The sequence below is a fragment of the Pagrus pagrus genome (genome assembly GCF_965226575.1).
Source record: "Pagrus pagrus genome assembly, chromosome: 11".
NCBI classification, from domain to species: Eukaryota; Metazoa; Chordata; class Actinopteri; order Spariformes; family Sparidae; genus Pagrus; species Pagrus pagrus.
Genome location: NC_140195.1, coordinates 5,381,551 through 5,394,199, shown reverse-complemented (window position 1 = coordinate 5,394,199; position 12,649 = coordinate 5,381,551). Strand labels below are relative to the sequence as shown.

At 40.6% G+C, this 12,649-nt stretch overlaps 2 protein-coding genes across 4 annotated transcripts; both read left to right on the top strand.

The window, feature by feature from the left end:
* The first annotated feature begins 68 nt into the window (after positions 1–68).
* On the top strand, positions 69–4,027 carry LOC311265215 (homeodomain-interacting protein kinase 1-like). Of its 2 annotated transcripts, XM_084366623.1 has the most exons (11): positions 69–219; positions 636–831; positions 1,022–1,213; positions 1,303–1,484; positions 1,597–1,720; positions 2,263–2,373; positions 2,534–2,614; positions 2,719–3,059; positions 3,176–3,466; positions 3,595–3,689; positions 3,774–4,027. In XM_084366623.1, exons 2-11 carry the CDS (start codon positions 640–642, stop codon positions 3,890–3,892), a joined length of 1,728 nt encoding a protein of 575 aa, XP_084222749.1. In that variant the 5' UTR covers positions 69–219; positions 636–639; the 3' UTR covers positions 3,893–4,027. The 2 variants fall into 2 exon arrangements, with proteins under 2 accessions (XP_084222749.1, XP_084222750.1); XM_084366624.1 differs by lacking the exon at positions 2,534–2,614.
* A 651-nt stretch (positions 4,028–4,678) lies between these two features.
* sdf4 (stromal cell derived factor 4) lies at positions 4,679–11,133 on the top strand. 2 transcript variants are annotated; one of them, XM_084366629.1, is made up of 7 exons: positions 4,679–4,922; positions 5,896–6,194; positions 8,081–8,217; positions 8,354–8,467; positions 8,554–8,712; positions 9,893–10,068; positions 10,172–11,133. In XM_084366629.1, the coding sequence occupies exons 2-7, from the start codon at positions 5,902–5,904 to the stop codon at positions 10,346–10,348; spliced, it is 1,056 nt and encodes a 351-aa protein (XP_084222755.1). In that variant the 5' UTR covers positions 4,679–4,922; positions 5,896–5,901; the 3' UTR covers positions 10,349–11,133. The 2 variants fall into 2 exon arrangements, with proteins under 2 accessions (XP_084222755.1, XP_084222754.1); XM_084366628.1 differs by having other exon boundaries at positions 4,679–5,051.
* Positions 11,134–12,649: the final 1,516 nt, after the last annotated feature.

The following is a 12,649-nucleotide window of genomic DNA, read 5'->3' as shown; positions in this document are numbered from 1 at the left end:
ATTCTGTTTACCTTAAATCTGAGGTTGGTAAGGGAACACTAGTTTTCTGAATTTGACATTAAAGCCAGTATTAGAATTGTTGTCAAGTTTAAAGCAGATCTGGAAGAAGTCTGATCAGTTTCCTGTGAGCAAGTCAGACAAGAAACATCCCTCAAGTTAACGAATAACTTCAACTGTAGTTTCAAAGAAGACGACTGTCAATCTAGTACTGTAATACAGGTAAGTCACTCCTTATAACTATCTCTTTCTGTCAGAGCTCCAGTTATCCTGTCATGTACAACCAGAGTTGTAAAAGAAGAGAGAAATTAACAACATTAAGATCTTTTTTAGTCATTTACTGAAGCCACTGGCTGTTTCTAGTATATTTTTACTGCATTCAAAGCTCAAAAAGAGGATCAGATGTATGTAAAGTTAAGCAAAGTGCAGACCTCAAGATACCATCCATCCAGACCATCCAAATTAGTGTTTTTACATGCTCTGTGTGTGTGACGGGATGGAAACCACTGGAAGTAAACACAATCTATACCAGATCTGAAACACTTTTATGGTCCTTTAAAGGGATTAAAAGAGAACAAAAATTTAATTTCTCCCTTGTCTTGTTTTTTTAACCCTTTTTTTTCCGGCTTTCTGAGAAGAAAAATGGGTCAAAAAAGCTCCACAGTCGACCGGAGAGCACACAACCAACCGTTTTCCTTCCAACTCCCCGAGAAATATAGGCTTTTGAACGTTCTGGGAGAAGGCGCCTTTGGAAAGGTGCTGAGATGTCAGGAAAAGGACTCTAAACGCATCGTGGCTATAAAGATCCCCACATCCTACCAAAATGACCAGGAGGTTGGTCAATTTGTTACAATTTATTGTTTTTTTCCCAGCTGTAAAAAATACTGTATTAAACATACAGTGATAGTTTGTCCAGTAATACAACTATCTGTTGTTAAGTTGAAGTGCCACAGTATTGTCCCAGACATCGCTGTTTTCCACTATCTTTCTTTAATCTTGTAACAAACTTGTCGTTTGTCCTCAGATATCCGTGCTGAACATTTTGATGCAGCACAACTTGGACCAACACAATATAGTCAAGTTTTATGATTCATTCGACACTACGTTTGGAAAGGCGATGGTGTTTGAGGCATTGGATATGAGCTTACTTGACTACATTATAAGGTTTGAGTCTCGCCCGTTGAAGCTGAGTCACATCAGAACCATAGTCCAACAGGTATGAATACAGTAGATAGAAAGCATAAACACTGATCAGTTTAAATTGTGGCAGTTCTCTGAATTGTATTACTTGCCGTGTACTTGCAGATAGCCACAGCATTGGATGCACTGAAGAGCGTCGGGATAATCCACGGCGATTTAAAACTAAACAACATAATGCTAGTGGATCATGTTAGACAACCCTTAGCACTCAAGGTGATAGACTTCGGATCGGCCGTGAAAACATCAAAAGTGAAGAAGGGCAAGATAGTGCAAGTACTTCCCCACAGGTAGGGCCTCAAACGACACTCATTGTTATTGTACTGGAGCGAGTTAGTAGACTGGGATCTTAATATCTTGTAATTTGACACATTTTGTTGAATACTTTTTTCTCACTTTCAGGGCCCCAGAAGTTATTTTGGGCCAACCACTTTCTGAGGCCATTGATATGTGGACACTGGGCAATTTTATGTTCAGTATGGTCACCGGAGAGATGCTGCACTGGGCAACAAGTGAATATACTGCAGTAAGTCATATACTATAGTGACACTCTATTGCTTGATTCGGCTATGTTCACTTGCGCTTTTGGTTTTTGCTTTTAATTGTTCACCATGATGAAAACCTGCCTTGCCAAAAGGAAATTCTCATGTATAGTACCTCAAAATTGTACTTAAGTGTAGTGCTTGATTAAATTGTACTTAGTAACATCGCTGGTTATTCTAAATTTGGACATTGAGACTTTATTTTTAATACCAATGTATATCACTTTTAAATATTGGTCATCAGTCTACTTGATTACCAATAATTGGTAATCTGCCCCAAAAAAACACATCAGTCGATCCCTATTACCATCAGTTTTATTACCACGCCAAGGAATTCAGAATGAACAAATAAAATAAAATAGGACAAATAAAATAGGGAAGGAAATGTACTATACACCCATTGGGTTAGGGTTAGGGTAGTCTTATGTTCAAACTGATTAAAATGCTCTAAATTGACGTTAGCTATGATGGGAGTTATTAGTCTTAGCATTGCATGTCTTGATGTGATGTTGTGTTTTATCTCCAGATGCTCTTCATTATTCAAACCTTTGGTCAGCCGGCGGACCATCTTCTTAAAAATGGGAAATACACAGAGAAGTATTTCAACAAAACTGGCAGCAACAGCTGGAGGATCAAGGTACTCCAGCAAACCTTCTGTTACTTTTTCAAAAGTTATTTCATCTTTGCCAGACTCTCCTCTAATTATGATAACGCGTTTACATTTCACAACATTGAACAGTTATTCAGTTGGATTTATTAAGAATACATGTATTACATTACATTGAACCTATTTTTAGACACCGGAGGAGTATTTTGGATGTGCGTCTAACGAGAGTGTCTGCAACGTCGATATCAGAACTCTGGATGATTGGAAAAGAGTAAGTACTGAGTAACTTGTGTTGTCGCTATAATTGATTGTCTTTTTATGTAACACAATGACAACTTGACTGACCATGGATTTGACCATTGTTTTCATAACTAGATGGGGAACCAAGCTAACACTGTAGAGCTAGAACAATGTTTCGAGCTCCTGGAGGCCATGCTGAAACTGGATCCGAATGAGAGGATCACTCCCAGTGATGTCCTCAAACATCCGTTCATTACCAATAGCTTCGACAGCAATGATGCTTCAGGATCTGCTCAAAAGAAGCCTTCCGTCTGTCCTCCGCCACCTCAATGGAAAAGAAAAGCAAAAATAGTCTTCAAACATCCAGTCATTACCAAGCACTTCGACAGAAATGATGCTTCAGAATACGCTCAAAAGAAACCACCAGTCCGTCATCCGCCACCTCAATGGAGCACGTCATCAGACACTGACTCTTGGTGAGATCATTTCTTCTGGTCCTAAAACTTCTCCCTCAGGTTCAAGGTAGTCATTTCTTTTAAGATGTCAAGACAAAAGCAGGCATATTAACATGATTTTTTTTGTGTGTGTTTAGTATGATTTTTAATTTCGGGAACAACTTGCCCAGCAGTCAACCCTCAACTTCTATACATGAGTCCTTGAAATGTGAGCCTCCTGCCACTGCTACGACGGACGATGCCAACGACAACATTCAACCAGACCACCACAGTCCATCTCCTACAGTCCAACCATCAGGTGTGATGATGGTTCATCCTGTAACAGACCTGGGCAGCCAGGATTGTCACAGATCACTTTGCAAGATCAAGGTTGGACCTGCGGCACCTGATAACACGACGGAATTGGAAAACGAGGAGAGTTCAGTCAGGTGAGATGACTTCCTCTGGTCATGAAACTCATTTCTCAAACACAGTAGGAAACGCTTCAGGTTGTCAAGGTTGGGAGCAGATTTCAGAGTCTGTTTACCTCTGTGTGAAGTTTACACTGTGTGTTTAGTTTGCAGGCTGGACTGGACACGACATCAGAGTCCATAGTGGAAGTTAAAGAAAGTGACAAGATGGTCTGCGTGTCTCAACACTCCAACGCATGTGGTAAGCAAAAGTCACATCAGCTTGTGGTTGAATTGTTGTGCATTTGGAGGACAGTTGAGTTATTTAAAGTCCTTTGATTTTCAGATGAGATCAGGACCAAGGAGAAGAAGAGGAAGAAGAGCAGAGTCCAACGCGTCTTCTCTCAGATGAGGAAGACCTTCTCCTTTCTGTCGAGCAACAATGATGTGATGGATAAGGGGTGACGCTCTATGACGGGTTTTTTAAGCATGATTTTCTGAGCCTCTCCGGAGGTGTGCTGTAAAAACTCTCATAGATCTTCTGAGTGGGGGTGCATGACACACATCAGGCCAATAATGTGAATTAAAAAAAAAAAACGACTTGACGTGCAGCAGTTACACATTAAGAAACAGTAGGTGATGATATGTACCCTAAAAGTCAATTTTGTTGAGTTTATGGTGTCAGCTGTGTCTACCTCTGCCTTTCATCTGTGACTTCATTGGTTGCATTCTCTATGCGTGACTCAAACTGTTAACTCACACATTAGCTATGGTAATGTCTGTTTCTGTGTTTTTGAGCTGTAGTTTTGCGGGTAAACACACCGGCCTCTCTGCCTCTCTCCCGGTATGCTGCCGCTCCTCTTGGGGTCACACATCTGGAGATCCTGAAGCCCAGAGACACTCTTGTTAGAGCGGACCGGCCGGCTGTCCACAGGACGGGGACAGCAGACAAGGGAGGACAGCTGAGAACAGGCACTCAATCTCCTTTTCTCTTTTTGTCCAGCAGTCCATGGCCCTGGTAGACTGCTGGACAACAAGAGGAAGAGAGATCAGTGGGACCCGTGGGCACGTGCCTGTTCTCGGTTGCCTGAGACCGGGAGAGGGCCCAAAAAGGATTGTGTGTTTTCTTTTTCATTTTTTTTTTCAATTACTTTCAGGTATTAATGTTTTTCACCAGTCATCTGTTATTACTTTACAACAAAAAAAAGTCAATACGAGTTTTATTTTGAAAGTGCAAACCGGAAGTTATGCATTGCTAGCTTAACAGACTTTCTTGAGGATAACCAGCCAAGCTAGCAACCGGTCCAACTGACATCTTGAGTGAATTAACGGTAACTGGCATCATCGGCGAGTGCTTTCGCAGCCGGAACATATTTCCTCGGTGGTGTTGTGGACCGAGCCGTCCCCACACACTCCGGGAGAGGGGAGTGTTGTTGGACAGGCCACGTGTACAGGAACTGGAGTGTGACAGCTCTCCTTACTGGATCTACCGCAGGTCTGTTTTAAATAGGAAGTCAAGCTAGCCAGCTGGTAGCGTTACACCTACCGCAGCAGCAGCAGCAGCAGTTAGCCACACTCACTCACTCACTCACTCACCCAAGTCGTTTGAACTTTCTCCACACAGGTTGGTCGTTCACTCCTTCACAGCTTACATGTCGACTATTCACTATGTCACCAGATAACGCTAACTCATAACGCTGTTTTGTGTTATGTTTGTTATTAGCCTGCTCGTGTTAGCCGCTTAGCTAGCTAGCATAGTCAACTGCGGGGATCGGGGTTAAGTCGAATGACGTGACGAGGCTAAATTCGCGAGCTAACCGTTGTTTAGGTGAAGAAACAGAGTCAGGTTTCTTATATTAGCAGTTTTCTTATTTACCTGCTGGTAAATGACGCTGACGTTGATATTTTTTGCGCGTAAATAACACAAGTAAATGCGACATAACGATGCTTGACAGCTAAGTCATCGTTATAACCTTGTGGAGCATTCAGGAATACTCGGGTTACAATACCGCTAGCTACAAAACGTTAGATGAGTTGTGTTTTATTTATTATTTATTATTATTTTAAATGACAAATGAACCAACAGCAGCAGATATAGACCGAGTTTTAAAGTTGCATTCACTTTCCTTAATAGCTGATGTGGATTTACGTCAACTATTTTGCTTCTGACTGTATTTGTGTATTTCTTTGGATGTTGAAGGCTTTTATTGACTCTAGCTGTTTTTGATCCAACACATTTTTTTATCCTCCTCTTGAGTCCTGTACTTGGAAGTATCGATGAGATGGACGGGAATGGGATTTTCCAGTGGGCGTGTTGCAATAGTGGAAAATCCCGTTCGCCTTGAACGTAGCATTACAGTTAAGACAGCAAGTGCAAAAACCTGCAATTTGACTGTGTGAATGCTGCAGATACCTTTTAATTTTCAGCTTATAGCTAATCCTCTGCTTTTATATTGACTTTTCTTCAGGCAATCATGGCTTCAGGCAGCCTCCTGTCTGCATCTCTGCTCATCTGCATCCTCCTCCAAGCCATGGATGTGGACGCACGGCCAGCCAACATGTCAGCCACTAAAGAGAAGAACCTACCCGTCAAGGACGAGAACGAGATCCTTCCCCCGGACCACCTGAACGGGGTGAAGATGGAGATGGACGGCCACCTCAATAAGGACTTCCATCAGGAGGTGTTCCTGGGTAAAGAGATGGAGGAGTTCGACGAGGACTCGGAGCCGAGGAGGAACAGAAAGAAGCTGATTGACATTTTCACCAAGTGAGACAATGTTTTTCATTCTTTCATATCATCCATCCGTTAGGAGTTGCAGCATTCCTGAGCTGCATACTTGAGCTGCCTGTCCGGTTCTTTCAGAGGTCAGGATGCAGACCCAGGACTTCTGAATGCCAAACATCTGAACACTAGACTAGTTATATATCCCAGATGCTGTGGTGATATGTATATTCATCACTGCCACAAGAAGTTAAAGTAGTGCTGGAGGTTGGATGTGCTTTGTGTGTGTCCCAAAATCACGGTATTGCAAAACACACAGGATGAGAAAGTGAGCTGAGTGTTTTGTAACTTCAGTATTCAGTACTTAGCAGAGCCTGTTCTTTAGCTTTAGCAAAAAGGCAAAAAAACAACCCTAAGAATCACAGTTTGACCCTAGAAATCATCTGTAACACCTGGTTGTATTAATAAGTAGACAGGTTTTTGTCATTTACTGATCTAGTAGAAAGTAGTTGTACCATCTCCAGTCTTGGTGCTTCGTCTTCTTTGCCTCCTCAGTCAGCGAGGGTTTGTTATCTTCTGCAGCATTTCCACAGTTGTTGTTACCTCGGGCTGGTGACTCGCGGAAACAATGCCTCTGCTTATTGCGGTTGCACAATTGCAGACGTGCTTCTTTTGTGCCGTAAATCAACCCTAATTTGTCTGGAGCCTGGTGGCAGACCGATTAGCATAGAGAAAGCTAGGCTTATAGGGAGCCAATCTATGTACGGATGGTGTTATTTCTCAACAGCCATCACACTTTGCAATCAGAATATCCTTCAGAATGATAAGTAGAAACAAAAATATGTTTCCTTATGGCCGGTTCAAGTCAAAGTACTCACACCACACTGTAAAAAAAGACATTGAAAAGTAAAATTACAGAAGTAGTATCAGGAACACGTACTAGTAGTACTAGTAGTAGTATATTATTTGTTTATTATTATTACACATGCATTAATATTCAAGCAGCATTCTTCCTTTAGTTGGTTGAAATGAAACTAATTATGAATTATTTTAAATGGTTCTGCAACTAATTAGTATTTTCATTCTGGATATTTTCTTGACCGATCCATTTACTCCATATTTCAGTCACAATGAAACAATTCTGAAGTGCTGCCTTCACATCGTCTTGTTTTATCAACAGTCCAACAAACCTCAAGATTATTGTGTCGCTCCACCACATTAAAGTGTGTTCACAGGTCTGAACGAGTTCTTCTGCATATGAGAAGAAAAGTTGTATAAAGCCTTTTGTAGCTCCAGAGGACGCTGCATGTAATCTGATAACCTGCCTCCAGTGATGTCACTCAGTGGTTAAGTTACATCGTATGTAATGTAGGCGTCAGCTTTTGAAAAAGAAGAAGTATACGTGGACTAAAGGAGACAGTATCTCTGGTATCTGCTGCAGGCTGTCCAACAGTGTTATAGGAGTGCAATGGTCGACCAGTGGACATATGCAATTGTGTAAAATCCTGATCTGTGTGGTCACTAGTAACTACAGCGTTTAAATAACTGTAGTGGTATAAAATGTACAACATCCTCTGAAATGTAGTCGAGTAGAAGACTCATAAAATGGAAATATTTGAAGTAAAGAAAGAAAAGGCCACTGTGTTGTTAAACTTATCCTTCTCCCTGTCCTGATAAACATCCTCACTATTCTTCCCTTAATTTACCTTAAATGGAAAAGTATTTCCAGTGTTAAAGCTATTAGCGCTTGGCAGGTTTAAACAAAAGCACCAGATTTGGACACCAGCCAGACGGATCATAAATCACACGGCTCGTTAACAACTGATGATATACAGTGTGTGAGCAGTTTAATGAAGCAGTGACACTGTTAATGTCCAATAACTCAAAACTAAATTAGCGGCTAATTTCTTCTTTAAATTCTCTCCTGACAGAGTTGATTTCAACAAGGACAGGAGCGTGAGCGCCAAAGAGATGCAGCGCTGGATTATGGAGAAGACGGAGGAGCACTTCCAGGAGGCCATGATGGAGAACAAGAACAGTTTCCGTGCTGTGGATCCAGACGGCGACGGTGAGAGAGGAAAATTATAATTCAAAGCACGACGTCTGTTCTCGAATATCTGTCAGACTCGTGGCCTCTGTGAGCAACACTGTGTCCTCAGCTGATAAATATTTACCGTGTTGATCAATTCACGTGTCGTCCACAGGTCACGTGACGTGGGACGAATACAGAGTCAAATTTCTGGCCAGCAAAGGTTTCAATGAGAAAGAGATTGCTGAGAAAATAAAGAATAATGAAGACCTGAAGCTGGACGAGGAGAGTAAGTCTGGAGAATGTCCTGTGTGATGTGCTGCAGATTTAAATAACAAAATAACTGATTTGAGTTATCTTCTCTTCATCGTACAGCTCAGGAGGTGTTGGAGAGCCTGAAGGACCGCTGGTTTCAGGCTGACAACACCCCGGCCGACCAGCTGCTGAACGAGCAGGAGTTCCTGTCCTTCCTTCATCCCGAGCACAGCAGAGGGATGCTCAAGTACATGGTGAAGGAGATCGTGCGCGACTTGGGTACGTTTTTACCCACAAAACAAGACTGGCATGTTATCACCTTAAGCCAACGTGTTAACAAACAGCAGCGTATTTACACATCCAGTAGATACAGCGCAACGTTAGCATTAAGAGTCATGGTCTTGGCTTTGTGATGAAGGTAATTCAAATATTGACTCTCCTGTTACCTTTTTATTGGATCGCATCAAAAGCCCTGAGATGAATATCCGTCTGTTCAGCTGCTAACTTCTCCACTATGTTTACCGACTCTCTGCTTACCTCGTCTGTGGTGTGTGTTGCCCGGCAGGTAGTGTACGGTCAGTTTTTATAGCTGTCTGTTTATATTGGACTTCATGCTGATAAGACAGCTAGAGTGAACACAAACTGTACAGTTGCAGGCTGTAAAACCAAAGTACACAAGTGGTTATTCCTTCATCGTTGATACAAGACTTTAAAGATGGCAGTGTGTGTGTTGCATTTTAAATATCAGTGTCTTCTGTGTTTTAGTGTTTTAGTTGTAAACCTCTTGATGTTTCCTGGTTTGTTGTGAGTTAATGTGGATGATACAGATCATTCTGGCTCAGATGGTGTGAAACAGGTTTAGTGGTTATTTAAATGTTCCTATTTCCTCTTACATACCTGTTGGCGTTTTGCCTCAAGAAGTCATATAGTATGTCTAAGGGCATTTAACTTGTAAATAACTACATTTTATTTAAGATATTTAAATGACGGATTAATCTGAAGAACATTTGATTAAATGTTTGATAAGATTTCAGAAAAAAGTGAAAAAAGTCTTCTAAATGGTTTGTTTACAGATTTAACCCAAAGATAACAAGAGTATCATATAAGACAAAGAAAAGGTGGAAATCTTCACAGTTTAGAGGCTGAAATCAGCAAATTATCAGGAATATTTCCTTCACACAGGACTTACATGATTATTATAATTGTTGATCAGTTGATTCATTAGTTGCTGTAGTATGCATTTTAGTCAAAAGCCCACTTTTGACAAGTTTCCATTGGTACTTAGTGACGAGGAGATCTGTTCTCCATCAGCAAACATCTGCAATTAAATCTGCATATTTGATTTTAAAATGCTAAATGTTGAACTTGTTCAGTGGACCTCTGTGTTGAGGCCCATTATTAACATATATTTAACAGTTACATGGTAAAATGTGACGTTGATTGTGCTTTTCCTTTGTAGATCAGGATGGTGACAAGAAGCTGACGCTGTCAGAGTTCATCTCTTTACCTGTGGGCACCGTGGAGAACCAGCAGGCTCAGGACATCGACGACGACTGGGTCAGAGAGAGGAAGAAGGAGTTCGAGGAAGTCATCGACGCAGATCGTAACGGCATCGTAACCATGGAGGAACTGGAGGTGAGATTTCTTCTTCGATTTCTGACTTCCTGTGTTTCCAGTCTGCTAAAATGTCTTTCTAACTCTGCCGTGATCTTTTCCTTTCCTATGTGCGACATACAAGGAGTACATGGACCCGATGAACGAGCACAACGCTTTAAACGAAGCCAGGCAGATGATCGCCGTCGCCGATGAAAACCAGAACCATAACTTGGAGCTGGACGAGATTCTCAAGTATAGCGAATACTTCACGGGCAGCAAGCTCATGGATTACGCCAGAAATGTTCACGAGGAGTTCTGAAGAACAAAAAGCATCCCCACCCCCGACTCCTCACCTCTACACCTGCTTCCACGGACAAATTCGAGAGGAGGAGGGGGCAACGTAACGATGATCTAATGTGCAATTGTGTGTTTAAAAAGCCTCACTGGCCTCTTTCACTGCTGACTAAATATGAAAACATCCCTCCTTCAGCCCCTGGACTGTCCGCCAGCCATCAAAGTTGACATGGTCTGCCTTCTGTGTGCCATCGGACTATTAGACTTTTTAAATGTTGGGCTTTTTGAGGCGCTGCAGCAACTCCAAATTTCAATGTGTGTAATATTGTGAAATGTGTGTATATGAGGAATTTTTTCAACCCTGAGTAGATTTTTTTTCTGTTCCCGGTGCCAGTGGCGAGAGAGTCGGCGCAGCAAGGCGAGCTATTTGTTCTGCAGGATCCGTTTGTTTTTTTTGTTTTTTTAAAGGCCGGTGAGTCTGTACACAGTGTAAATATTCATTGTCACGTACCAATGAGAGAGAAAACCTGCGAAAAATAAATATAATGCTGCTGAGATGAACAGATATCGTTATAAAAAGAGATTTACTGGTGACGCACAAAATAACATCATTCTCCTAAATTCCACAATAGATAGCATCCGTCCTTCTACGTATAAACAGGGTATTAATTGTTTAAGAATATAGAAGTAGAACTTTTAAAAACTGCTTCAGTACAGTAATCCTACTTAGCACAAACGTTCACTAATAATTTATTGTCAGAGGAAAATGTAAGCAAAGAGTTTTAATATATGAGAACGATGTGCCTTTTTCACGGCCGGCGTTTCGATTTATTGAAGGAAAAATCATAGGTGTCGCTGATTTAATGTTTCACCTGCGTGTCAGGTCAGACCGTCTCCTGTGTGAAGGCCTGTTGTTTTGATCTCGACTCTAAAAACTAATTCATCCTCTTGTGGGAACAGATGAGTTTATTTATTGGATCATTGAACTTCACAAGTAATTATTTTTTACCGCTCGTTGTAGGAGGCTGGTCTCGGTGACGTTTTCCTGTTCAGTTTTGAATGATCGTCCTTACTTTACTCACCTGTACCTTGTTTTTACTTGCATGGACAAACAGTGAAAACTACATTCATCCATTTTGTTGAGATTTTTCGATGACCTGTGGTGTATTTAGGATCCTGCTGCAGGCATCTCTGTCCTCAGACTTGTTTGCATTGTAAGATAAGATTTATGATAACAGAATGTGACACAGCTTTATAAAATGTAATGCAAATATAAACAATAAATATTTCTTATCAATTACATAAGTCCTGGAGTTCTTTACTGTTGAGATGTTTTTTGGCCTGAAAGTAATGAACATTGTTAAAAATGACCACAAGTTGCTTTTATGATCCATACAAACAGTCCAAAACTCAAACATAGTTACATTTTCTATCACACAGGCCGAGAAAACCAGCAAACATTCAGATTTAAGTAGTTTGGGTAAATTAAGAGCATTTCTGCTGCCATGCTAGTTAGCAGCTATCATTGGTGCTTTTAGCTAAATGGTAACGTCAGTATGCTAACATGTTTAGCACACATTTAGAGAACCTATAGAAAATGTTTACAATATTCTTCAAAGTTTAGTGTTAGCATGCTAACATTTGATAATTAGCACCAAACACAAAGTATGTTTAAACAAATGTTGTGCAACATTTAAAAGTTGAACCAACAAGAGCTGCAAAGTTGCACTTGATTAGTCAATCGTCGAAAAATTCAAAAGAAATTATTCTGATGAATGATTAATATCTGATCCAAATATTCTCAGGTTTCTGCTTCTCAAAATTTTACTTGTTTTGAGATGTCACCAGACTGAGAAAAACAGGATTGACATTCTGCATTTAGCTAAATGCTAATGTATATAGACAACTATGCATAATGTTTAGCATGTTCACCATCCAAGTTCAGTGTGTTAGCATGCTAACATTTACTACTTAGCACTAAAAAAAAAAAGTTTGTTTAAAGACGTCACTTTGGACTCTTTGGACTGAAAATAGAAAATAGAATAGAAAATGTACATTTTATTTGAGATAAAATGAGTAATTGATCAAATAATTGCCATTATGTAGCTACATGCTACGGTGCTTTTAGCTAAATGCTAAGGTCAGCATGCTAACATACTCTCAATGACATCATGCTGATGTTTAGCACACAAAACCATAGAAAATATTCACTAAGTTTAATGAGTTAGCATGCTAACGTTTGCTAATTATGGGAAAAGGGGCATTGACATCCTACATTTATCTAAATTCTAGCAGCTATAGCCAACTACAGATGTTTAGTATGTTC